The sequence below is a fragment of the Triticum aestivum genome, chromosome 5A (genome assembly GCF_018294505.1).
Source record: "Triticum aestivum cultivar Chinese Spring chromosome 5A, IWGSC CS RefSeq v2.1, whole genome shotgun sequence".
NCBI lineage: Eukaryota > Viridiplantae > Streptophyta > Magnoliopsida > Poales > Poaceae > Triticum > Triticum aestivum.
In genome coordinates, this window is record NC_057806.1 from 21,144,799 (window position 1) to 21,171,478 (window position 26,680).

The following is a 26,680-nucleotide window of genomic DNA, read 5'->3' on the forward strand; positions in this document are numbered from 1 at the left end:
ATTTCTGTGGATACTACGTTTGCGAGTCCATCCGCCACACGACCTGTGAGCGGGGCTACACTGACGAACAATATGAAGTACGTAAATAACAACATTCACAATTTTATTTTATTACCATCATTTGTGTTGAGTTTCATTCATTCATATATATATGTATTGACCCCCTTCTTCAAATTAGATGTTTCGGAAGCGGGATGAACTCCTAGCACCAGCTCGCATGCGAGCAATTCAAGAGGAATTGGCGGCATTCTTTCTTGACCACGTGATCGCTGAAGACGGAGAATACTATGTGGACCATGAGTTTGTATGATTATATTTGTAAGAGATAATTATTGTATATATGTAGCCGGTAGTGTCGGATAGATATACGAGAACTTGTTGTTCGACCAATCTCTCGGAGAAGGAGAGGTGGTCGATATCACTTCTCTCTGTATGCATATATGTTCATGATGATCTTCTGTTTCCTTCGTTTGCTTACTAGCTAGCTAGCATGTCTAGTCCTCTCTATACGTATGTATAGTACATAGCGTCGACCAAGCACGGACATAAGAGAGGACACTTCTCTCTATTAATTATAGCTAGCTAACACAATATATGAAACACCTAAATTAACCCCCCAAAACCCCCAAACCCCCCCCATTTTCAAAAAAAAACAAAAACCCCAGCCACAGAAATGCTGACGCGTGGATGCCTATTGGTCCCGGTTGGTGCCACCAACCGGGACCAAAGGGTCTCCTGCCTGGGCTCCGCGCACAGGCCATGTGGAGGCCCATCTGTCCCGGTTCTGGATTGAACCGGGACTAAAGGGACAGGGCATTAGTACCGACCCTTTAGTCCCGGTTCAGGAACCGGGACAAAAGACTCTTACGAACTGGGACAACAGGCCTTTTTTCTACCAGTGTTAGGCTTAGGTGGCTTCCTCGACCCCGAGTCACCGTAAACCCTAATGGTTAGGCTTAGGTGGCTCCGTCGACCCCGAGTCACCGTAAACCCTAATGGTTAGGCTTAGGTGGCTCCGTCGACCCCGAGTCACCGTAAACCCTAATGGTTAGGCTTAGGTGGCTCCGTCGACCCCGAGTCACCGTAAATCCTAATGGTTAGGCTTAGGTGGCTCCGTCGACCCCGAGTCACCGTAAACCCTAATGGTTAGGCTTAGGTGGCTCCGTCGACCCCGAGTCACCGTAAACCCTAATGGTTAGGCTTAGGTGGCTTCCTCGACCCCGAGTCACCGTAAACCCTAATGGTTAGGCTTAGGTGGCTTCCTCGACCCCGAGTCACCGTAAACCCTAATGGTTAGGCTTAGGTGGCCTCGTCGACCCCGAGTCACTGTAAACCCTAATGGTTAGGCTTAGGTGGCCCCGTCGACCCCGAGTCACCGTAAACCCTAATGGTTAGGCTTAGGTGGCCCCGTCGACCCCGAGTCACCGTAAACCCTAATGGTTAGGCTTAGGTGGCCCCGTCGACCCCGAGTCACCGTAAACCCTAATGGTTAGGCTTAGGTGGCTTCATCGACCCCGAGTCACCGTAAACCCTAATGGTTAGGCTTATGTGGCTTCATCGACCCCGAGTCACCATAAACCCTAATGGTTAGGCTTAGGTGGCTTCATCGACCCCGAGGCACCGTAAACCCATCTGCTTAGGTTTAGGTTGGTTCATCCACATGACCAAATAGCAAAACAATAACATTAACGTATGAACATAAACCATCAACTATTCCACCCAAATGGCATCAATCTATGAACCATCAAGTTATCCACCCAAGTGGCATAAATCCATGAACCATTAAGTTATCCCCAACAGAACCATCAAGATATCCATTAGCATCAGCACAAGTTGCTTTAGTGGCATCAAACTCTAAATAATACACATGTAGCATGAGCACAAGTTGTTGATGTGTCATCAAAGCAAAATAAAGCACAATGTATCATCAGCACAATTTCCTTGCAGTGGCATCAAACCAAAATATTGCTACAATGTATCATCAACACAAGTTGTTGCAGTGGCATCAAACCAAAATAAAGCACATTGTAGCAGCAGCACAAGTTACTGGAGTTTGCATCACCTTCTGCCACCTCTACTAGCATTGAACCAGGCCATCCATCCAGTGTGTGTGCCATCAGTTGGTGGAGGAGCACTAGAAGTTGAGGCACCATGCTGCCTTGGGGCAGAGAAAGGCCTTGAAGAATGAGCACCTCTCCCAGCAGAAGATTGAGCACTAGAAGATGCTCTTCCAGATCCTCTTCCACCACCAGACCTTCTTCCAGCACCTCTACCAGCACCACTTCCACCACCTCTACCAGCAGCACTTCCAGTTCCTCCTCCAGTTGGAGCAGCTCTTGGTGTTGGTGCAGGAGCTCTAGTTGTTGGTGCAGAAGCTGTAGTTGTTGGTGGTGAAGGAGCTCTAGGTGTTGCTGAAGCAGCTCTAGGTGTTGCTGCAGGAGCTGTAGGAGCAACATCTCTTCCTTGTGAATTCCTTGCAGCAGGCTTGGAAAACAATTCAAAGGAAACACACTTAATAATTCTAAAAGTAAAAAATGCACAAGGGAGAAAGGTAATTTACAGAAACAACAAACTGAAGAAGTAGTTCAAAGGGGCTTACCACATGTTTGTTCTTTCTTAAGGCCAACTCAGGTTTCAACTGTTTAAGGCAACTTGTGTATTTATGCCCTTGCAATCCACAATTGCTACAAGTAATTGTCCCCATTCTTGAGGTGGACTTTGGCTTTGGAACTTCAAATTTTTCCTTTATCATCTTCTCTTTCCTTCTTCCTTTCTTGATTTTAAATGCTGGTGGTTCTATGTCTGGACCTTGGGTCTTTGTCCAGTCATGCTCACCAGGGACAGGATATATCATAGGTTCATATGCTGCCAAGTAATATGGTTTCTTGAAAATTTTGCTTACAAAGTCCTCTGGAAACCTTTTTGCCTTGTTAATTGCTGAGATGGCATGGTTACATGGGATGCCACTGAGGTCCCACTTTCTGCAACCACAGGTTTCAAGTTCCAAATTTACAGCATGTGTTTGCTCCCCACTAGTTACTTGCCACAAGTTAACACCTGCTTGAATGGGTTTGCAGTACCTGGCCCTTTCCTTTTCACTCTCCAACTTCTCACTGTAATGTGGTGTGATCTCCCATCTAGCCTCCTTTCCACTCTCTCTATTCCTATGTCACCTGACCATCTGCTTATCCTTTATGCCATCACACATAGTTCTTATTGGTTTTTTCCTATGATCTAGGATGTACTTGTTGAACACCTCACACAAATTGTTGACAACTAAGTCAGTCTTGCAATTTGTGTCAAATGCATGCCTAGCCCAGGTATTCTTGGTTATTGCACTAAGCCACTGCCAAGCTTGCTCACTCTCAGCTTTGAGATCATCCATTGCTTTATTAAATTTGTGTTCATTATATGCATAACTGGCATTATCCATGCACTTCTTAAGGTCTTCCCCCCTAAAGCCAGCATTTTGGAAGTTTGCCTATATGTGTCTTAAGCATAATCTTTGATTACCATTAGGAAGAACTTTACTCACTGCATACAATAGCCCCTGGTGCACACAATTTAAATAGCTAAGCCCTTGTGTAATACACATGTCAACACATATTTAGCAGGCAATGCAAGGTGGATAGACATACCTTTTGTCTGTCTGACATTATAATATATGGACCATAATGTCCAACTTCTCCTCCAAGACAAATCTTTAGTTGGTGTAGAAACCAGCACCAGTTTGCTTTGTCCTCTTGTCCAACAATGCCAAATGCCAGTGGGTATATATTGTTATTGCCATCTCTACCAGTGGCAGCAAGGATTTGTGCACCAGTGGTCAGCTTGATAAAACATCCATCAACACCTAAAACATGATGTAAACATAACATGTTAAATGCATTTATATGTGCAAGCTATTGAAACTAAAAAAATCAAAGTAGTGCACAAGCTAAAATGAACTAACCAATGAATGGTCTACACCCCTGTAGAAATCCCTCCCTTGCTCCATTGATGCAGTAAAACATTGCATGGAGTCTGGGTCCTGTATGTGGGATTTTTTGAGTGGGTGCTGAAGTTACAGTGGTGACTACAACCCTACTCCCAGGGTTTGTATCCATGACAGTCTGAGCATAGTCTCTCAGCCTTGGGTATTGCTTCCTATGATCTCCCAACACAGCCTCAACAGCTAGGTTTTTTGCCCTATATGCCATTGCCTTGGGCACATCCACACCATACTTTTCCATGCAGGCATTAATAAGTGTATGTATGCTAGTACTGACATCAGATCTGAATAGTGGCTCATATTGCTTTGCAAGCCACTTGGCACTTACCCTGCTTGTTCCAGTAGAACTAGGGCAAGTGTGTTGTAATCTCATCTTCTTAGTTGCAAAAGTGTTTTCCCCTTTTATAACAGCTGCCACAATGCAGAACTTGCATTGTGAATTCTTGCAATGCACAATGATCCTCTGATCTGAGTTCCTGTGATACTTGAAGTCTCTGCACTAAGTGATGTGCAGGCTCAACAAAGCATCTCTGAATTGATGTTGATCTCTGAAACACATTTGCAGTTGTAGTTGTTGGTGTGGTTGCTCCAAATCCTCATTGTACCATACTCTAGGTGGCCTCTTCTTTGCCCTGCTCTTCCTTTTTTCAGGTAGCACAAATGCTAGTGGCTGAAACCCATCATCTTCACTGTCCTTAAGTAAACTATTATCTTCTTCATCTGATGATGGTTTCCAATCAGGTTGCACTTCTTCTAAAACACTGGAATGTGACCTTGTTGTTGGTCCCCTCCTTACTTGCAGCTTCTGCTTCTTCTTTGCTGGCACATATATTTTTTCTTCCTCTTCATGAACAATAGGCTCATCATCCTCCAACTCAAATAATTCCTCTACCTCTGTGTCACCCTCATAATGCACTGGTTCTTCCTCCTCTGTTTTTCTTCTGATTCTTCTTCCTTTGTTTCTTCCTCATTTTGTTCTTGTACTTCTTCCTCTTCCTCTTCTGGTTCTCTTTGTCTGTTTCCCTCTTCCATCTCCATGTCTTCAGCATCATTCATTTCCTCATTATAGTTAGGCCTTAAATACCCCATATAATAAGGGTTAGTGTCACTATCATATTGCCCTTCAGATGAAGATGCATAACTGGCATCATAGCCATCTTGTTCTTCTTCCACAACTTCTTTTAACTTCGGATTTACAACACTCCTGCTCTCTTGTGTTAAAATAGCAGGGCCTACAGGTGCAATAGAGCAGCTACTCTGACGTTCATAAGCAACACCTTGCTGATCAACAGCATAAACAGGAGGATCAGCCAGATCATAAACCACATGCTCAGAATAAACAATAGGATCTAAATTTTGCTTCTCTGCAAAACCCTTCTGTACTACACTAACAGCTGGTGGACAAGCCCTAAATAACAAATTAAGCACCAAACTCTCCTCATTCTGCCTCTTGATCAACTGTAGTTTAACATTACTATCAACCAATTCCAAACCCTGCTCTCCTGGGGTCTCCATGTAAAACAGCAGTGAATCATCAATACTAAAGCCTTGTGTTTCCATCAAAGCAACCATATTCAGATATGTCACATCTGAACAGCTTAACTTCCTCTCTAATAGATCATTATTGTCAAAATGGATCCTAACATTCCATATGTCTTCATATAAACTACAATTCACATGCAATTTGTCTAATCAGTACACTATAACCCTAATTACAAATTAAATGAGAACAAAAAGAGAGAGAAAACTTACAAGACACCGCCGAAGCCGTGGGTCAGCTCGTGGCTACAGCTAGGGTTCGCCACCCATTGTTGTGCCAGCCATACCCGCTGCTCCATGGACAGTGCGGGCTCCATGAACTCGTCGTTGTCGCTGGAATACGAGTCAGAGCTCGAGTAGTCGTCGCCGCCCTCGATTGGAGATCTCTCGTCGATTTCTCCTGCCGCGCGGCTGCCGAAGAGGGGATTGTTTGCGCCGCCGCCATCGCCGTTGCCGCCACCGCCGCTGCCGCCACCACCGCCCGGGGTCGCCGCCGCCATCGCAGTACAGACGTGCGGTGGAGCTAGGGTTCGTCGATGAAAAGAGGAACAGAGGAAAGGAGAGAGAGACAGAGCACGGGCCGGTCCGGTTCGAGCCGGACCGCACCTATCAAGCGAGCGGGCGGGTACCGATTCACCAGCGTGGCAGCTAGCGCGCGGGCCCGGGCGGTCAGTTCCAGCGTCAATACGTAGAAATACGAGGTTTAGCCCGATTCGCAACAGTTCGACTCAAACGTGGTACTGACACGTAAAATTTTTCAAAAATGGTATCAATTCGCCACCACCGCCCCAAATGTGGTACTATCGTGTAATTAACTCCATCATCGATGGAGGGAGTGGACGTACGTACGTACATGTAGCCGTAAGCTAATCTCAAAAAAGAAAAAGTAGTCCACTTTTTTTGCATGGTAGTAGTAATAAGCTAGCTTTTATTTGAGGGGATAGTAATAAGCGAGCTAATCACGCATTCATGAAGCAGATATCAGCACTGTACGTACGTAGGTGTAATTACGTTGTGTGTACTTTTTTTGCATTTTATAATGTGAGACACGTACGGATGCATGTACACGTCAATTTGGTGGATCGAATCGAAAAGAAAATTAATTAGATTGGATTGAGGGAATTAAATGGACCCGTTAATGAATGAATATCCTGATGCGCTTGTAAAATCGACGCATCACCCATTAAAATTTAATACTAAACCACGGATGAATCGAAGAAAAGAAAAGAAGCACATAATAATCCACACACACTGAATAAAAAAGGAAAAAAAGAAATCATCGTGGCCTCCATCGTACCAAACCACATACCTTTTTTTAGTTGATGAAAACCACATACGTACCTCGAGTGCCTGATGGAAAGATCCATTACCTGAGCAACTGAGAGGGTGTTTGTTTCCAGGGACTTATTGATCTAGGGACTTAAATAAGTTTCTATAATTCTCATCTAAACCAAACAGGAGAGACTTATAGGGACTTAAAGTGGGCATTTGAGACTTATGAAATAAGACTCTCAAGGAGGGACTTATAGGGACTTATAGTTGTAATATGGTCTTATAGAGACTTATAAGTCTCAGGAACCAAACAGATAGGGACTTTTTAGGAACTTGAGACTTATAAGTTGGGACTAAAAAAATTCCTAGAACTTATGAACCAAACAGGGCCTAAGTTCCACAAATTGCCTTTACATGGATCGGAATTTAAGTGTGATTTACTCGTTGCAATCCCGGTCAGTAGAGCAGCACGACTCCTCCACTCACTTCCACACACGCACTGCATGGAGGAGCTAGCTCCAATCATCCAAGGCCTGCTTCGACCATGACCACCTCCGCATGCCTTGGACGACGCAAAGGCCGGCGTCAAGGGTCTCGTCAACGTCGGTGTGGACACTATACCCGCCATCTTCCACCACCCATCCGAGTCTATTCCCGTCGACGACACACCAACTCTTCACCAAAACCACTGCCATTTCTCCGTCCCGGTCATTGACCTCACCGACCTCGCGGGGCCGTCAAGGCGAGCATTGGCGGTCGACGACATAAAGGTGGCCGCTGAGACGGTGGACTTCTTTCGGGTGACGTTGGAGTCGGCCATGTCCGACACGCTTGTGGCGATGCGCGGGGGGGGGGGGGGGGGGGGGGGGAGGCCAGGGCGCAGTACAAAGCCCCGGAAATATTACATTGACGGTTATCGCCAAACAATATAGTCTATCCCGAGTTTGATCTGTCCAGTGACTATACTACTAAGACACAATCAAAATATGTGTGGACATGGTCACCACACCTACTTGTAGCCAGTCGACGCAGTAGGCATGTGGGGTCTCTCGGAGATGGCGGCGCTGGCAGACGGACGAATGTAAGTGGTTGAAGTTGATCAAGGTGTCAGCGGGCAGTGGACGTCGAGTAGGCTGCACATGCATGCATGCATGCACATGTGAATGGATATTCATTTTTTCAGGGGTATGTGAATGAATATTGGAAACAGAAGGTGTCCGTCCGTCAATGCATGCATGTGTAAGATGAGGTGTTTTTTCCCTAACCTAGCCGGCGCCACGTGAAGGCGACTAAGGAAGCGATCCTCTACCTTCGATCTATACCGGCCAGGGCTGGTCCCCTCTTCCTTTGACTGTTGCTCCAGCGGTAGGAGGGAGGAGGACCCGTTCCTCCGCTTTATAGTTAGGGTTTGGTTTTGTAGGTTGTGGTGTGCCATTGGGGTGGTGGAAGCGGCATTCGGACGAATAAATCTGCCTCGGCTCCACTCCCACACCAGCTGTGTCCTTCATGTTGTACTTTGATCCGACACCGAATTTCAGAAGTGCCTCCCTCAATTGTTCTCCGTATACATATTATCTCCGTCTGTAGCTGAGACGTGTATTTGAAGAAAAGGCTCGTCGGGTACCTTCATGTTGCCGAGCACCCCCCATATTGCACTCGGCAAAGCCCTTGTCGAATATCCGGCAAACGACGTACTCGAGTGCCTGATGGAAGGATCCATTACGTGAGCAACTGTATAAGTTTCAGGGATTGTCTTTGCATCGATCGGAATTGAAGTGTGATTTACTACTTGTTGCAATCCCGGTCAGTAGAGCAGCACGTCTACTCCACTCACTTGCGCACGCACACACACCGCACGTACGAGCAAGCTCCAATTATCCAAGAGGCCTGCCTCGACCATGACCGCCTCCGCGTGCTCAAGGCCTTGGACGACACAAAGGCCGGCGTCAAGGGTCTCGTCGACGCCGCCGGTGTGGACACAATCCCCACCATCTTTCACCATCCACCCGAGTCCCCTTTCCCTCGAAGATACACCAACTCTTCACCACAACCACAACCATTTCTTCGCCCCCGGTCGGTCATTGATCTCACTGGCCTCGCGGCGCCGTCGAGGCGAGCATGGCAAATTAAAATGGAAAGAGAAAAGTCATCTTTCTTTTCTTTTTGACGTGAAGGGGATCGATCTCTTGCGGCCGGAGGCGAGGAGGAAGGAAGACAGCAACCACGGCGGTGTTTGATTTGATTTGATTGATGGTGTGGATGGTGGTGGCCTAGCCCAGGTCGACGTACGGGGAGGAAGGACGAAGTTGGTGCTCAGCGCCAGCAGAGAGGGCTTCATCATGACGAGGAGGGGTGAGCGCCATGCATGGGAATCTGCTTCGATCGTCTTCCTCAGGAGAGCGCGCGCCGGCGTGGCAAAGAAGAGAAGGAAAAGAGTGAGTTATTTTTCTCGAGCGAGGTTGGGTGGTGGTGGATCGGGGGAGAAGTACCTGCAGCCCTACCTGCTGAATCAGCACGTATTACATCGACCCACACGTCTTACAATACAATATGGGTGTGTCTAGGACACATCTAGATGTGCTTTAGTTATTGCATATCTAAGTGAGTGAATCAAGCATAAAGAGAAAAGAAAAAAGAAAAAAGAAAATATCCACACGAATCTCGACGTAAGATCAATGACATAGAACTTAGATGTGCAATACTTATGGCACATCTAGCTGTGCTTTAGCAAAACTGATACAATATATACTTTGCTCCTTCTATATATGATGTCACCGGCGGATCATCACATGACGGCATTCTCCAAGGACGGACCGCGCACATGTCAGAGCCCCGCCACAAGTCCCAGCACAAGGGCGAAACAAAAGGCCAGTGGAACAAGCTCTTGCTTGCTTGCTGCTTCCGACGTCGCCATGGATGACGGAAGAATCACCATTTCCTGGACAACTTCTGCTGAGAGGAGGCCCACAAAGCCCGCCGTTGCCGACGTATATGCTGTCCGAGACGAGGGTGTCAAGTCGCGGGCCGGAAGGTATCCTTCCGGACAAGTTGTTGTAGGACAGGTTAAGGGCGGACAGATATATACGTCAGGCTCGACAAGCTCCATGGGATCTCACCAGAGAGCTCGTTCTCAGAGAGGTCGAGAGATTCCAGCGACCGCATGGCCCCGATCATGTCTGGGATTTGTCCGCTCAATCTGTTCGACGACATGTTCAAGTTCACGAGCTCGGTAAGGGAAGTCGTTATATACGACTACATCTTGAAAGGAACACCATCATCTTATTTCTTTTTTTAATGGAAACTATCATCTTATTCAAATATATAACTATTATCATGTATTCATATGTGTGCTAATACACTCACAATTTTCCTGAAATAATTGGGACGATTTTTGGACATTAGTGGATGCATGCGGAACAAATGAAACGAACAAAATAACTATGGACTCCCCTTTAATAGTAGAGATATTTTAAAAATGCTCGACAAACTATAAATTTGTAAAATATCTTTTTAACAACATATTAAAAATTCTTCAACTTACTAGAAAATGGTCATCATGTACTAAGAAAATGTTCGGCGTGTATTTCAGGAAAATGTTTTATCGTGTGTTAAGAATGTTCACACGTGCATTCACAAATATTCATCACGTATTTAAAAAATGCTCATAGTGTAATTTTAAAAAAAGTTATCATGTATTAAAGTTTATTCATCATATATTTAAAAAAATTTGTATAAGTGTCCACATATTTTAAAAATATTTATGTAATTTTAAAAAGTGTTCATGCTTTTGTAATAAATATGCATGTGTTACCATTCAGCATGGATGGTGACTATCTCAAAAAAAATATGCATGTGTTATAAAAGGTGTTCACTCATTTAGATAGAGTTCATATATTTTCATATAGAAAAGGGAAAAGGAAGTGTTCACATATTTAAAAAAAACTTCATTTGGTGGGAAATTTGTGTTCATGTATATTATATAAACATTCATGTAATTTTAAGATGTTTTCACACTATTAAATTAATTCTTGATTTTTTAAAGAGGTGTTTGATTTTTTTAAATGATGAATGTAGAAGGGAAAACAGAGAGAAAACGCGAAAGAAATTTGAAGAAAAAAAAGATGAATGGACGAATCGATCGGAAAGAAAAACCCGTGATGAAGCAAGCGTCATTCGCGTAAATGTGACGCATACGCAGTATCTGTGAATCGCGCGCCAATTTGGAGATTGTCGAGATCTTGGATGTGGCAACGGACGCCGAGACAGGGGACGTGTTCCTCGTAATGGAGCTCGTCCCCGACGGCCGCCCTCTGCGAATCGCTCTGGAGGCCTATATCCGAGGAAGTGATATGAGTGATGATGGAGCAGATCATGGAGGTGGCAAAGAAGATAGATGGAGCCGGCGTCATCCATCGGGACTTTAAGCCGGAGAACGTCCTGGTCGGCTTCTTCGACGGGCTTAGGGTTGGTGACTTTGGGTCGGCGATGCAGGCGAAACCATATGAGGAGTGCCCCTGATTTACACCTCGCCGGAATAGCTGGAAGGCAACCAGTACTATGGCCAGGCGGTGGACATGTGGGCGCTTGGGTGCATCATGGCGGAGATGTTGGCCGGCGAGACCATGTTCGTGGCGGAGACAGAACAGGGAGGCTCCCTGTTGACCGTCCGTCGAAAGGAAACACTTTTGACCCACATCAACCGTCCGTCCGTCTGAAGAATCGTAGAATATCCTCGTCAAAGGAGCTATGTACATCTTGTAGCAAAATATACAACCCCATCATATAGTACATTCATTTCTAGATATATTCATTTCTCCGACAAGTATTTCCGGACGGAGGGAGTACATGGGAGGCCAGATAGACACGTGTAGCACATATGTGGTTCCTTTGGACCGGTAAAGATTGTTTGGCTACTTTGTCTGGCGTTGAAAGTTGGCCCGAACTCAACTGGTCCAAGGAAAAGCAGCTCGTAACTTACCGTATAAAGCGAAGGAAAGCGGTTTCCCCAAAGGGCGCCTTCCTTTCCCCTCCTCCCCATGTCCACACTGCCGCCACGTCACTGCACCGCCGCCGGGACAGCTTGCTTCCCCACTGCCTCGCGCCGCCTAGAGCTCGTCCTCCCCGCCGCCGGCGGCAGTCGCTCGCTCGCCCGCTCGCCAGGAACCCCATCTCCCGCCGGCCGCCGCACCGTTCTCCGCCGGTAACCTCGACCCCCTCTCTCCGTCAATTTGGATTCCTCCATGCCATGTGGGCCCCGTGGCGGCTACCTTTTTCTTCAGCGCTTAAAATCTTCGACATCTCTTCGCCGTCAGAGGAAAGCAGCAGGCAGCAGCAGCCAAAGCGGAACAGCGCGGGCCGAGGAAGGGGTAGGTGAGGGGGGAGATGGCCGGCGCCGGGAGGAAGGTGGCGGTCGCCGCCGTGCAGTTCGCCTGCACCGACACGGTGGCCGACAACGTCGCCGCCGCCGAGAGGTATGGATTCGCCCAGCTCCCGGTGTCCCATCCCCTATCTGTACTCTGTACAACTACTAGCAACCTACCCAAGGAACCAAAGCTCCAACTACTTTTATCTGACCGCCGCAGAGAGGAGTATTGTGGTTTGTTGGATTCGCGGTGATTGGATTTTGATTTTGCTAACTATGCCTCAGATGAAAGTACTAGTTCAGTTCCTTGCGTCAGGCTTGGATTTTACCATCGCCTAGCTGTGTTGTTCGGTTTTGGGCTGCGCTTGCGTTAATTTCATTTCCATGTGCTCGTGCTTCTAAATTAGGCATTGAAGCTGCATAATCTCTTGGATCTCAATTACACACTTTGTAATTGCACACTAGATCTGAATTACTTTTCAAGGGAATAACTGCAAGCTCCTGACCACAACTTGCTTTTTACTTGACCTAATGACCTTTTATACCAATTATTAGTGTTTCTCATATTCCACAAAAATGTTGCCACACTTTATACCTTCCACTTGATCTGATCTCAACAAGTGCCTTTATCTACTGATTGTGCGCCTCTGTCTGACTAGGGTATACAATGAGAATATGCTTCTTTTTGCCGTTTCGAATAACTGATGTCATAAACAGAATATCACCTTATACAAATTCCACCTAATGAAAATCAAGAAAACCAACCAATGGCAATCAGTTGTTCCTCCTTTATTAATAGCCTGTTCTAACCGCAAATTATTAGTGTTTCTCATATTCCACAAGCTGTTGCCACACTTTATGCCTTCCACTTTCTTGATCTGACCTGACCATGAGAATAAACCTTTTTTTTGATGTTTCAAATAACTGATGTCATAAATAGAATATCACCTGATAGGAGTATAATCCAATATAGTGAAGATTTTAAAAAAATCAATGCCAATCAGATGCTCCTGCTGTATTAATAGTCTGTTATGATCGGGAATATGAGGTGCTACATATCTTCTCGATTTGTACCATCTTGTGAGCATAAGCTTTCTATTACTTATGGGATCTTGCGTATGCCATGATAGAGTGAGAGAGCACTATCCATTTGCACCAGGTAGTCTATTTAGTGGCTTTGTACACTAATCACCACAGATGACATCCAGTTGGTGTGGACTTGGCTCCTCGCCCAAATCAGCAGTTATTGTTCTTTCGCCGTTTCAAAACATGTATTTTAAACCATTTTCATCTATATAGTTTGGATAGACAAACCAAATGAGTCAACTAGGAGTGAGGACTTCACTTTTCCACAACGACCTTGTCATGCCAAAGAGAAAAACTCAGTGCTCTCCGTGTTTTATTTGTTTTAACCCTGATTGGCCTAATAATGTCTAAATCAGCCTACAGTTCTTATTGTTGTACATCCTGATGGAAAACTGTAGCCATGCTGTGATTCCTCCGTGGACCATAGATTCTTAAAGTTACTGTGCTATTTTTGTCTACATTTCAAGGTGCAGCTTTTATCTTCATATTTCACTGGATTCTAAAGCTGCTGTATAGCACTTTATTTTAGTAAATTCTGTTCAAGCTCCATATCAGTGGTCTTGATATCTGAATATGGGAATTTTTGTTTTACTTGTGTTCATTATTTTGATAATTGACTTTGGGGATATTTTGTTCTAGCTCTGTAGTGATGATTTTGATAAGTATTCACCATTAGTGTGAGGATTAGTTCTCTTGCCACTGTTTCTCTTTGCTAGCAAGGATCTTTGCATGAAAAGTAACAGTGCAGAACAGAGTCCATGGTTCGTAGGTCACCTTTTCTAAGGACTATTTGCTAGTGAAGAGGATAATTGTGTCTAGTCATCTTTTTTATATGTGTAGGGCCACTTTATGAAGCTGCTATATGCTTTTTCATTTATTATGTGACAAGAATAAAAATGACATTTTTCCATAGTTACATGTACATGCAATATCTGGAATGTGCTTCTGACTTGTGATACTGCTAGAAATCAAGAGTTTTGTGGTCCCCAACTATTATTCATAGTGACAAGAAAGGAAGCTGTTTCCTATGGTCTTTTAGTTGTTGTCACTCGTATCTGTCACTGGGAATACAAAAGAACCTAAGCCTGAATTTCCGATCATTTGTATTTCAGGTTGATTAGAGAAGCTCATAAGAAAGGCGCAAACATTGTCCTCATTCAGGTAAACCCATATATATGGTAAATAAATGTGACGTTCATTGACGAGTGACAAAATTTACGCTTGCAATATTTCTTTCAAGACATGCATGGCAGACATATGAATTCAGATGTATATTCTTCCTTTAGTTTCACAGTAAAACGAGTACAATAAGACATATTTAATTTTCCACTTACATTTGTTAAATTCTGTAGGAGCTATTTGAGGGGCACTATTTCTGTCAAGCTCAAAGGATGGATTTCTTTGGGCGTGCCAAGCCTTATAAAGAGAACCCGACTATAATGAGGTAGGGTAGCTTGTTGTGCTTGAAGCATGTGGACTGCTGGCTAGTGATATTTTCAGTCAAGTGTCTGTAATATTTATACATTCACTTCGTTTTTCATTGTCCATAGAATGCAAAAACTTGCAAAGGAGTTGGATGTTGTAATACCTGTAAGTTTCTTTGAAGAAGCGGGCAATGCTCATTACAATTCCGTGGCCATTATTGATGCTGATGGCACCGATCTTGGCCTATACCGCAAATCACACATTCCAGATGGACCAGGTATGACTTTACAGTAGTGTTCACCTAATACAGTATAAATCCTAAGTGCACTATCTTATCTAGATAAGCGCTTTCTTTTGTCAGGTTATCAAGAGAAATTTTATTTCAACCCGGGTGACACTGGATTCAAGGTAAACATTATTCAGTATCTGTATAAGATACCAGTTTTGGTTAAACAAGATCTACATATTGTAGCTGTAGCTATCATTGTTATTGTTAGGAACTTTCTTAGTAAGACCACCTTTTGTTGATGCAGGCTTTCAAAACCAAGTATGCAACAATTGGTGTTGGTAAGTTATTTTTATTTGCACTGATACCATTTATTTATTTAATTTTGTCACAGTAGCTCTGTTAATGATCAGCGTGACCAATTAGCAAATTTGCAGCTTTGCTTATCATTACTGACCCTGTCATCCATGCCTTGGTAGGAATTTGCTGGGATCAGTGGTTTCCAGAGACCGCAAGGGCTATGGTGCTACAGGGGGCGGAAATATTGTTCTATCCCACTGCTATTGGTTCTGAACCCCAGGATATGAACCTGGATTCCCGTGAACACTGGAAGCGTGTCATGCAAGGCCACGCCGGCGCTAACTTGGTACTGTTAGCTGTTCTGTTTAATGTCCTTAAATGGACCCGTATCTTCTTTCACGAGTCTAGAAGACATCTCTTCTATTTCTAAATGTTTCTACCAGTTGGTTCAAGAGTTCTCACGGTTTCGTGATTCACCTTAATGTGCCCAACAGGTTCCTCTTGTTGCTTCTAACCGGATAGGTAAGGAAACTGTTGAGACTGAGCATGGCAACAGCACCATAAAGTTCTATGGGAACTCATTCATCGCAGGTAATCCAGCTTCTGTCTGTATTTTAAAATTACAGAGGAAGGCGCGTCAATAAAAGCATGATTGATATGATCATTTCATACGACAACTCTGTGTGTGTGCAGGGCCAACTGGAGAAATCGTGAAGCTTGCAAATGACAAAGACGAGGAGGTGCTCGTCGCGGAGTTTGACTTGGACGAGATCAAATCTACGAGGCACGGCTGGGGTATATTCAGGGACAGGCGTCCTGATCTATACAAAGTGCTACTGACGTTGGATGGCAAGACATCATCATCCTAGGTTCCACTTTTATGAAGAGGACATGAGCTCCACAATGCTCTATCTTGGGAAAACACGGGGTCCACGAACCAAATGGTAGATCGTTTGTAAGTCTAGCTTCTCCCTGCAAAAAGAATGATTTGCCTCTGTGCAAGGTATCCCTGTGTTTCCCCCGCAAAAAAAAAGGTATCCCTGTGTTTGCAACTTGGTGATTTTCCGCCAATAGAGCATTAATAAAATACTGTCATGTAAGAGAATATTTGTTCCTACAGTTATGGACATGAGGGATCAAAGCAATATAATAATGATGCATAGCATTTGTTGGAACATTTTGGTGATACTCCTGCAGTTATTGATTTTAGTTACTGAAATCAATAGGTGGATCATAATTTGCAGAATCAGCATCTTTGACGATAATAACTCAAAACTTATATTAAACCAAGACCCTCTTCGGTTGTGTTGGTTCTTCTCTTTTGACTGTTATATTGCAATCTGCTCTGCTAGTTGTTGCATTCCTGCTCATCGGCAAGATGATGTTGTTCCTCGGGCTCCGTGGGCAAAGTGGAGCAGCTCCCGCGATGGTATCCTCGCCTCCCGCAGCACCAGCCAGCCGCCCCCGCGCTGCGCCGATCACTGATATGGGCGGCGGGAACACCCTTTTCCTTGCCGGTATCGGTGTCTTCTCCTGGTCGTCAGAGTGCTGCTCGGTTTTCCGTTAATTAACTGGGCAATTCTCTTCTTAGTTAATCGATGAGGCAAAGCTTTTGCCTTTGTTTCAAAAAAAAAATGTTGTTGTTGCTCCCTTGTGCAGTCTTCAATGTCGTCGACCAGGCGTCGAGGTCACCTGAGCTCTCCAAGCCGAGGCCCTCGATGCAGAGGCCAAGGTGGCGGTGGCAGAGGAGGAGGTGGTGGTGGGGCAGGTGGCGGAGCGATGACCGTTGAACTTGAGCATTGTCTGACGATAGTCCTGGCCATGGGCAGCCCGGCCTGGTCGGCCCGACCCGGCCTTGTCCATGGGCCGGGCTCGGGCCTAGGTTTTGAGCCCGATGGCCGGGCCGGGCCCGTCATTTTTGCCGTTTAAGGAAAAGGCCCGGCTCGTGGCCCGAGGCCCTTTTAGCATGATGGGCTGAGCTCGGGCCCGGTTTTTAGGCCTGACAGTCGGGCCAGGCTGGGCTCGGGCCTGGTTTTTTTGCGTCGGGCTTTGGTTGGTCCGGCCCGAGAGATGGCCAGGTATAGCTGACGGCAAGACGTTTGGTTTCCGTAGATTGTTTCTGTAAGCGTATCATTTTCGTTCTACAAGGGGCTAGACGAGCAAATAAGTTTTTCGCGGGGCTATAGATGCACTTAAGTAAGTCGTAAAAGGGGCCATTTAGGGATGTACAATGGTGGCATATGGATACATATGTTCCATGATAAAAAGTAATTTGAGGCATCTACATTAATTTTTTCTCTCCAATGCAAACTATCATTAATGGGCCTCATTAAAAAATAGAAAATAAAGACTCTAATACATATGCATTTCTACTTTTCACTCCAACTTTTTTAGCTTTTGTCACCGGACCATAATTTTCTTTTTCAAGCACCTGCCTCCTGAAGAGGATCCCACTTCCCTATCCGAACCTGCTTTACGTCATATCCGATCCTACATGGCATATGAGGCATCACCTTGAGGCTATGCATTGTACATGCCCTTATATAGGTGGGGTTGGTTGGTGGAGATATGACGAACGGCGACAATGCCTCGCCTGACGATGAACGGGACGCAGTCGACCGACGTACGACGGGCCCACGGGCAGTGTGTTCCACTTGCACACTTTCTCTGAAGGGAAATTTTTGTTTTTGCCACTCTAGTTTTTGCCAACTTTATTTATGCCACTTTATTCTCTGAACGAAATCTCATCCCCAATTCCCCTCCTCCCCACCTCACTGCTTCATCTCATCTCTGAGTTGCCTCTCGGTCTCGGGGCCTCACAAAATCTCCTAGAATGATTGCTACTGCCGGGCGGCGCTTCAGTAATCAGTAGCTGCTGCTAGCAAGACCCGAGCGTAGTAGGTACATCCATTTCTGAGACAAGTAATTCCAACGGAGGGAGTAGTAGCTAGCATGGCGGAAGCTCTGCTTCTGCCGGCGGTACGCATCACGGCCGGCAAGGCGGCCGACGCGCTCGTCCAGGGCGTGGCCGGCATGTGGGGCGTCGACGCCGACCGCCGCAAGCTGGAGCGCCAGCTGCTGGCCGTCCAGTGCAAGCTGGCCGACGCGGAGCTCAAGAGCGGGGTCAACCCGGCCGTCCGGCGGTGGATCAAGGACCTGCGGACCGCCGCCTACCAGGCCGACGACGTCCTCGACGACTTCCACCACGAGGCGCTGCGCCGCGAAGCCCGGATCGGCGAGTCGGCCGCCCGCAAGGTGCTCGGCTATTTCACGCTGCCGCACAACCCGCTTCTGTTCCGTCTCGCAATGAGCTGGAGGCTGAACAGTGTCCTCAAAAAGATCGATCTGCTTGTCGCGGAGATGAACAGTTTCGGCCTGGAGAACCATGCCGAGGCGCCGCATGCTGTTCTTTGCCGGCAGACGCACTCGGCGATCGACGACCCTGCGCAGATCTTCGGCAGAGATCTCGACAAGGAGGCGGTGGTGAACCTGTTGCTCGGCCAGCAAGATCATCAGAAAGTGCAGGTCCTGCCCGTCTTTGGGATGGGTGGTCTGGGCAAGACCACGCTTGCCAAGATGGTGTACAACGACCCCAAGGTCCAGCAACATTTTCAGTTACTCATGTGGCACTGTGCGTCGGACAGCTTCGAGACCGCCGCCCTTGTGAAGTCCATCATCGAGTTGGCTACGAGAGGGAGATGCGACATTCCAGACACAGTCGAGCTGCTGCGAGGGAGGCTTCAGGAGGTCATTGGCTGGAAAAGGTTTCTGCTTGTTCTTGACGATGTCTGGAATGAAGAACAGCGAAAGTGGGAGGATAGCCTGAAATCAGCGTTGTGTTCCGTCGGCGGTTCCGGAAGCGTTATAATCGTCACGACTCGGAGCCCACGAGCAGCGTCTATAATGGGCACGCTTCAAACCCATGAGCTGGCACATCTGAGTGAACAACACTCATGGGAATTGTTCTCAAAGAAAGCATTTAAGGGAAATGTGCGAGAGCAGGCAGAGTTGATGTCGATCGGCAAGCGTATCGTCAGCAAATGCAAGGGGCACCCTCTTGCTCTGAGTGCAATGGGGGGTTTGATGTGTTCAAAAGGACGGGCCTGGGAATGGGAGGCCATTGCAGAAAGCAATATTGGGGATAGTGTTGCAGGCAAACAAGAAATCATATCCATACTCAAATTGAGCTACCAACACTTATCCTCTGAAATGAAGCAATGCTTTGCCTTCTGCGCCGTCTTCTCCAAGAACAGTGAGATGGAAAAAAGCATGTTGATCCAACTATGGATGGCCAATGGGTTTATTCAAGAAGAGGGAATGATGGATTTGGAGCAGAAAGGCGAATTTGTTTTCAACGAGTTGGTTTGGAGATCCTTCCTTCAGGATGTGGAAGTGAAACCATTTGATGGCCCAGCTTCAAGGCATGGTTTGGTTGGATGTGGGATGCATGATTTAATGCATGACCTAGCAAAACATGTTACGGGTGAATGCGCAACTATGCAAGAGTTGATTCAGAAGAAAGCATATGTAGAAGATGTCTTTCACATGAAAATATCATCGGATGAATTGGAACAAAGCAACGGATTACTGAAAAATAAGGAATCTCTCCGAACTCTGTTAGCACCGTCATCATCACATAAGGATCTCAGCAAGTTAAGGCTGACGTCGTTAAGAGCATTATGTTGTCGTGGCCTTCATATCCGTCAACCCATAAAGACAAAGCATTTGCGATATCTTGACCTGTCTCACTCTGAAATTGTTACATTGCCAGATTCGGTATGCATGTTGTACAACTTACAGTCGCTGAGGCTCAATCATTGCCACAAGCTCCGATATTTACCTGAAGGCATCAGAAGCATGAAAAAACTTCACCATCTCTATCTTTTTGAGTGTGATAAACTGGAGCGGATGCCCCCAAAGATTAGTCAACTAAGCAACCTGCACACCCTAACATCGTTTGTTGTGGGCACTGGAGATGGTTGTGGAATTGATCAACTCAAAGATCTAAAATACCTTAGCCACCGGTTGGAACTATACAATTTGATAAAAATAGAGAGTGTGGTGGATGCAAAAGAAGCCAAACTCTATCAGAAAAAAAATCTAACTGAACTGTCGCTATGCTGGGGTCGTCGAAAATATCACGGGCCTCAAGATGATGTTGGTAACATGGAACAAGTATTGGAGGCTCTTGCACCTCATAGTGAGATCAAAGTATTGGAGATACATGGTTATGGTGGCACTAAATTCTCATCATGGATGATGCACTCTCAGATGTGCCAGTGCCTAAGAAAACTCATAATCTTCAACTGCCCAAAATGCAAACATCTCCCATCCGCACCGCTGTTGGTCTCCCTCGAGTATTTGTCCTTAGGTTACATGGATAGCCTGACCATGATATGCAAGGAGACTGATGTGGAGGTTGAAGGATGCAATGCATCTCGTCAGATCTTCCCAAAGCTAAAAAGAATGTTCTTAGAAAACTTACCAGAGTTGGAGAGATGGACAGAAAACAGTACTGCAGGGGAACCTCCTCATAGCTTGGTGATGTTTCCTCTGCTTGAAGAGCTAAGTATGTATGCCTGTCCGAAGGTTGCAAGTGTTCCGAGCAGCCCAGTTATAGAGAAGCTGCGGATAATGGAATGTTACAGCCTTCCAATCAGCTCAATCGCTCATCTGACAACGCTCTCTGAGCTTGAGTTTGGTGGAGAATTAATTCGTTCTGCAAGCATGCCTTTGGGCTCTTGGCTATCCCTCGTGAAATTAAGTGTTAGCTCACTGGGTGATATGATGCTGCCTCCAGGGGACCAGCAAAGCCATAGGCCCTTGGAAACCCTTCGGAGTATGTGGCTATCCGGTCCCAATTGCTTTGAAACGACATCCACTTTGTCAAAATCGCACCTGCTGAGGCTCTGGGAGTGCTTTGCCTTTGTTGAAGAATTGTGCATTTCTGGGTGCGACGAACTTGTCCACTGGCCGACGGAGGAGCTCCGGAACCTGGCTCGTCTCCGTTTTCTGCGCATTAGCTTCTGTGTTAAGCTCAAGGGGAAGGGCTCGCCGTCTGATGAAATCCTTCCGCCGCCCCAGCTGGAGATGTTAAGCATTCACAACTGTAGCAGCTTACGGTATATTCCCGAGGTGGCTGCATCCCTTGATGAATTAGTGATAGGAGAATGCACGTGTTTGATCGCGCTGCCTTCAAATCTATCCAAGCTGAGGGTGCTCCGGATTCAGGGCTGCAGTGGCTTGAAAACTTTGCCAGATGGCCTCACCTCTCTTGAGCAGCTGACAATCGAGAGGTGTACAGGGATAGAAAAATTCCCGCAGGACCTCCTCCAACGGCTCCCAGCACTCAAGTCCTTGAAGATAGTTGGTTGCCCCAACTTGCAAAGACATTGCAGACAAGGTGGGGAGTATTTCCACTTGATTTCCTCTATTCCACATAAGGACATTCCAGCAGCAGAAACTGAGTCTGGCAGGATGAACCAGACGTTTTTAAAGAGGTTAATGCCCTCCTGCTGACTCTCAGGTCTCAACTGAGGTGCGTTTGCTCTCTTCTGTTATCTACACTCTTTTGTGCTTCCTTGTGTGTACTTGATTCAATGATTTGTGAATACCTGGAGCTTATTGTTTGTTCTACTTCTGCAGCAGTGTAGGATGAATGCGGTGTTGTGGTTTCATGAAGAAAGGAGCTAAGAGCCAAAGACCGACCTTGTCATCCATGCCTTGGTAGTAATTTGGTTTCCAGAGACTGCAAGCAGGGGGCAGAGATATTGTCCTATCCCACTGCTATTGGCTCTGAACCCCAGGATATGAACCTGGATTCCCGTGAACACTGGCGCTAACTTGGTACTGTTATTTGTTTCGTTGTATTTCTGTAATATTTATTCTATTTCTAAAAGGTTCTACCAGTTGGCTCAACAGTTTAGTGAGTCACCTTTAAGTATGCCCAACAGGTTTCCCTTGTTGCTTCTCACCGGATAGGAAGGGAAACTGTTGAGAGACTGAGCATGGCAAAGGCACTATAAAGTTCTATGGGAATTCGTTCATCGCAGGTAATCCAGCTTGAGTGTGTACTCTTAAATTAAAGAGGAAGGTGCAACAATAGAAGCATGATTGATATGTCTGTGCATATGCAGGGCCAACTGAAGAGATCATCAAGCTTGCAAATGACGAAGACGAGGAGGTGCTTGCAGCAGAGTTCGACTTGGACGAGGTCAATTCCTGATCTATACAGCGTGCTGTTGGGGTATATTCAGGGACATGCGTCCTGATCTATACAAAAGTGCTGTTGACGTTGGATGGCAAGACATCATCATCCTGGGTCCCACTTGTATGAGAAGGACATGAGCTCCAAAATACCGGGAAAACAGAGGGTCCAGGAATAATACATGTGCCGCACCAAATGTTGAGGTATCTCTGTGTTTGCAGCTTGGTGGCTTTCCACCAATATAGCATCAACAAAATGCTGCAATGTAACCATGTGACCAGAAACAAAATGTTCGAAACATGAAGGATAATAATGCATCACTGCTTCACAGTTGTTGAAACATTTTTTACTATACTCCTACAGTTAGTGTTTTTAATCACTTGCTTAAAATGAAGAGGTGGATGATAATTGGCAGAATCAGCATCTTTGACCCCCAAGATACCCTTTGCTTTGGCTGTAATGTAAACCTGTCAACCAACTGTCACATGTGTTGTAGTATTCCTTTTTCATCAAACCAAGTCCAGGCAGGCAGGGTTCTTGTGAGCCTAGAGTGCTTTGCAGCCTGTACTGTATACACGCTCATCCTTAGCTGTGGAGCATCATTGCGACTATGTCGAGGACAAACGCGTCTTTCTTTTGTTGATTCTTGTACCTGAATCCTTGACCCGTGCATCTGCTTCTTTCGACAGACAGAAGACAGAGGAGGAAGTAGCAGTAGATCGACGATGGATGCAAAGACTGACCAATTTTGTTGCAATATTTACATCTCTTTGGAAGGACACTGCCATGGCCATGGCACTCTTAGAACTCTTTGACGATATAATAACTCATACTTATTAAACCGAGAAAACCAAAACCCTGTTATGTTCTGTTGGCTCTTCTCTTTTGACTGTCATATTGCAGTCTGCTGGTTTGTTGCATTCCTCCTCCTGATCACCATCAGCTAGATGGTGTTGTTTTCTTCCTCTGGCTCCGGCTCCGGCTCCGGCTCCGGGTGTGCAAAGTGGAGCTTGAGGCGGCCGTCCTCCCGGCAGGCGTGGAGCAGCTCCCGCGACGGTATCCTCACCTCCCGCAGCACCAGCCGGCCGCCCCCGCGCTGCGCCCTCAGGTACTGCCACGGCTTCCCGGCCGCGCCGATCACCGATATCGGCGGCGGGAACACCCTTTTCCTCGCCGGCATCAGCGCCCCTAGCTCCTGGTCGCCCTGCTTGCAGTCTTGAATGTCGTCGTCGGCCACGATGTCGCCGAGGTCGAGGTCGCCCGAGCTCTCGGAGCTCTCCGAGCCGAGGCCCTCGGTGCAGAGGCCGGGGTGGCGAGACGCTGCCGCCTTGGAGCTGGCGTGGCCCGAATGGAGATGGAAAGAAGGAGGCGGCGGCGGTGGCGGAGGAGGAGGTGGAGGCATGACGAGGCCGTGGATGATGGGATAGTGGTCGTGGATGACGGGACGGTGGTGGCCACCGTCGTCGAACGGGCCCATCGCCTGCGCCGGCGCCGGCGGCACCAGGCCGCCGTCGTAGCCGTGGGCGCATGCCGTCGCGGCCATGCGCGCGCGCGTACGTGGTGAGGTGAAGACGTCAAGTGGAACACCGGAACTCAAACTCTCCTCTCTGACTCTGTTGGCGCGTCGCAACTTGCTGCAAGTCGATGTGGTCCGTCCGTCCGTCCGTCCGTGGGTGAATTATAGGGGCGGCAAGATACGGGATGGGGGCCGGGACTCGTGGCCAGCTGCTGCTGTCACGACTCATGATAATGCTATCGCCTTAGGCTACCGTGTTGGGCCGCGAGACGCAGATACGTACTGCTTTGCTGCGGCCCCGGCATCATGGTGCGGTCTCATTCTCAACGGCTCCCGTTCGCATGTATTTTCGGCTGCACAATCGTGCGGCACCCGTAGATGATTGATCGGTAGCCGCATCACGCAAGTGTAGGAGGTATGGGCATGATACCGGTCCTCCGGCGGCCCCTCGTTTCTAGCGGCGCAAGCAACATCTGGTGTAGTAGTGTACCCAGGTTGCTTTTCAACAGCTGTCCTGAAATACTACATTCCCTTTATCTATTTTGATGATTAATATTTCCGGACGGGCAGGTTTTTTCGGACGGAGGGAGTGTAGTATTTCCTGGATCATGGATGCCAGATTTCGCTCTAGCTTACCTAACTTCAGGTTTAGCTCCTCATCTTAAGGCTCCAACTGCTGACTACGGTTTATCGCCAAAAAATGAACGGTTGGCTAATTTATTTATTTTTTTTGAAATGAAAGGGGTTTCCCCCGCCCCAAATTTTTATTAAGCCAAGGCAGAAAGTATCAAATTTACAAGGCCTCGGCGCAAGCCAAAAGTAGCTGCAGCAGAATTATAAAGCTTGCAAGTTTTTTCACCTACGGATACATACATGAGGGGAATACTCGATTAGATGAACATGTAAGAACACAAAATAAGAAGAGCATGCCCCCATGCACTCGAAGCTAGACCCAGGCGATTCTAAGAAATCCCCCTCACCGATGATCGAGCAGACTTAAACACCGGACAAGAAGAGGGCCGCGGCGCCTCGGCTTCAGGCCAGGCCAACACGACTACGGCGGCAGGCGCGGTAGGACGTCCTGCCCAGGGCGGTGGTGGAGGACGGGGTGCTTCAATCCCTCCCAGGCCGACGGCAACGGGACCGGTGGCATCCGCTACACTGCCTCGCGCCGGGACTGCTCGAGGCACCCAGCCTACCGAGCGTCAGGGACCGTCGCTTCCAAGCACCAGCCGGATGACATGGCGCAGCCACCGGCAGCCAAGGCACTGGCCCTAGGAAGGGGTCGTGGCGGGCAAGGGCATGACGGATACACTGGTTACAGCAGAGATTCTCAGAACTACAACCGCTACAGTCAGTGGGGAGATGACGGATATGATGCTTATGGTGAGGGGCTGCATCGTGGATCTTCCTCCAGTGGTGGCCGTGGTTACAACCGGTATAATCCTGATAACACTGGACATTTTCAAGGGCCACCTGGTAATTTTGTGGAAGGTGCCGTCGGACCGAATGATCGCTTCCGAGGTGGTTATCGTCGCGGTGGGAGAGGGAGACGACCTCCACCACCTCGTCAATACCCACCACCACCATTGCCGGTTGCGGAGATGCCTTCGGAGGAGCTTGAGCATGCAGCTGGGGGGGGTGGGAGACACACCCACGTTACCCGCGGTGGCACTAGACACGGTTCGGGCTCTCGCAGCAGTGAATGTTCCGGTGAATACAGGAGGTGTTAAGCCTAAGTATGGTACGTCTGATAAAGGGCCGGATAAAGCGGAGGGCGAAAAGCTCTCTAAATGGGCAATTAAAAATAAAAAGTTGCCCTGTTATAGATGTGGTGAACCGGGTCATTTTGTAGCAGAGTGTACAAATGAGCTTTGTGTTTACTGCCTCCGTTCCCAGCATGTGACCGGGGAATGCCCTCTCCTTTCCGGTCCTAAGCCTGGCATTAATATATTTGGGGTCTGCTGTAAGGAGTTGATGTTCTTTGAGACCCCGGAGGTGGATCCTTTACCACAGATGATTGAGAGTTCCTTCCCGGCAGTCATCAGAGTCACTAATGGACAGTTGACCGAGGCGTAGATCGTCAGACAACTACATGAGCTTGTGTCGGGTAATTATCAGTGGCACCTGGAGAAGTTAGAAGGTCAGTCTTATAAGGTTGACTTTCCCACTAAAGAGGATCAGGTGCATGTTCTTAAGTGGGGTTTATGCAGAGTTACGAGCACAAACATTCTTATCGCTTTCGATGAGTGGAAGCAGGAGGATCCCGAGGGTACACCTTTGGAGAAGGTGTGGGTTCGTTTTTTTGGGGTGCCACCTAAATATGTAAAACATTTTTTGATTGCTTGGAGTTTGGGTGGTTTGATTGGTAAGTCAGAAAAGGTGGATATGCCTTTCACTCGTGCACAAAACGCGGCGAGGCTTTTGGTCAGTGTTGTGAGCGTTGAGCGCATACCAGATGTAGTCAGATGGACACATGCTGGAGTTACTTACCTCTTAGAGCTTGAGATTGAGGATACTGCAGTTTCAGAGGCTGGAGATGGCACACAAGACATGGATACTACGGAGGGGGGCGGCGCACCCGGGGACCAGGAGAAGGGGCCCGATGACACTATGCCGGAGTCGGACAAGGGGCCTGCTACATATTTTGATAAGGTAGACAGTTCTACCAAAGAGACGCCCTCGTCCACCACTCCGATGAACACGCTTCGTTTTGGTTCTTTTGTATCGAGGTCCGTGCCTAGCCGGTTATGGAG

General features: G+C 47.1%; 3 protein-coding genes across 4 annotated transcripts; 2 read left to right on the top strand and 1 right to left on the bottom strand.

The window, feature by feature from the left end:
• The first annotated feature begins 11,810 nt into the window (after nucleotides 1–11,810).
• Nucleotides 11,811–16,376, top strand: LOC123102061 (N-carbamoylputrescine amidase). Its single transcript, XM_044523338.1, has 10 exons — nucleotides 11,811–12,002; nucleotides 12,115–12,273; nucleotides 14,363–14,411; nucleotides 14,603–14,694; nucleotides 14,801–14,952; nucleotides 15,037–15,083; nucleotides 15,209–15,242; nucleotides 15,381–15,547; nucleotides 15,696–15,792; nucleotides 15,895–16,376. The coding sequence occupies exons 2-10, from the start codon at nucleotides 12,185–12,187 to the stop codon at nucleotides 16,068–16,070; spliced, it is 903 nt and encodes a 300-aa protein (XP_044379273.1). The 5' UTR covers nucleotides 11,811–12,002; nucleotides 12,115–12,184; the 3' UTR covers nucleotides 16,071–16,376.
• Nucleotides 16,377–17,910: 1,534 nt separating this feature from the next.
• Nucleotides 17,911–22,750, top strand: LOC123102060 (putative disease resistance protein RGA3). 2 transcript variants are annotated; one of them, XM_044523337.1, is made up of 4 exons: nucleotides 17,911–21,739; nucleotides 21,850–22,047; nucleotides 22,155–22,253; nucleotides 22,338–22,750. In XM_044523337.1, exon 1 carries the CDS (start codon nucleotides 18,154–18,156, stop codon nucleotides 21,718–21,720), a length of 3,567 nt encoding a protein of 1,188 aa, XP_044379272.1. In that variant the 5' UTR covers nucleotides 17,911–18,153; the 3' UTR covers nucleotides 21,721–21,739; nucleotides 21,850–22,047; nucleotides 22,155–22,253; nucleotides 22,338–22,750. The 2 variants fall into 2 exon arrangements, with proteins under 2 accessions (XP_044379272.1, XP_044379271.1); XM_044523336.1 differs by having other exon boundaries at nucleotides 17,946–21,739; nucleotides 21,847–22,047.
• Nucleotides 22,751–22,884: 134 nt separating this feature from the next.
• On the bottom strand, nucleotides 22,885–24,053 carry LOC123102062 (protein FAF-like, chloroplastic). Its single transcript, XM_044523339.1, has one exon. The coding sequence runs from the start codon at nucleotides 23,949–23,951 to the stop codon at nucleotides 23,352–23,354; it is 600 nt and encodes a 199-aa protein (XP_044379274.1). The 5' UTR covers nucleotides 23,952–24,053; the 3' UTR covers nucleotides 22,885–23,351.
• Between the last annotated feature and the right edge of the window lie 2,627 nt (nucleotides 24,054–26,680).

Excerpts from the sequence above, each read along its gene's own strand:
- LOC123102061 (XM_044523338.1), top strand. The coding sequence starts at position 12,185 with ATGGCCGGCGCCGGGAGGAAGGTGGCGGTCGCCGCCGTGCAGTTCGCC. Across the intron at positions 14,695-14,800 it reads GAGAACCCGACTATAATGAG|AATGCAAAAACTTGCAAAGG; the intron begins GTAGGGTAGCTT and ends CATTGTCCATAG. Across the intron at positions 15,243-15,380 it reads GTATGCAACAATTGGTGTTG|GAATTTGCTGGGATCAGTGG; the intron begins GTAAGTTATTTT and ends ATGCCTTGGTAG.
- LOC123102060 (XM_044523337.1), top strand. The coding sequence starts at position 18,154 with ATGGCGGAAGCTCTGCTTCTGCCGGCGGTACGCATCACGGCCGGCAAG.
- LOC123102062 (XM_044523339.1), bottom strand. The coding sequence starts at position 23,951 with ATGGCCGCGACGGCATGCGCCCACGGCTACGACGGCGGCCTGGTGCCG.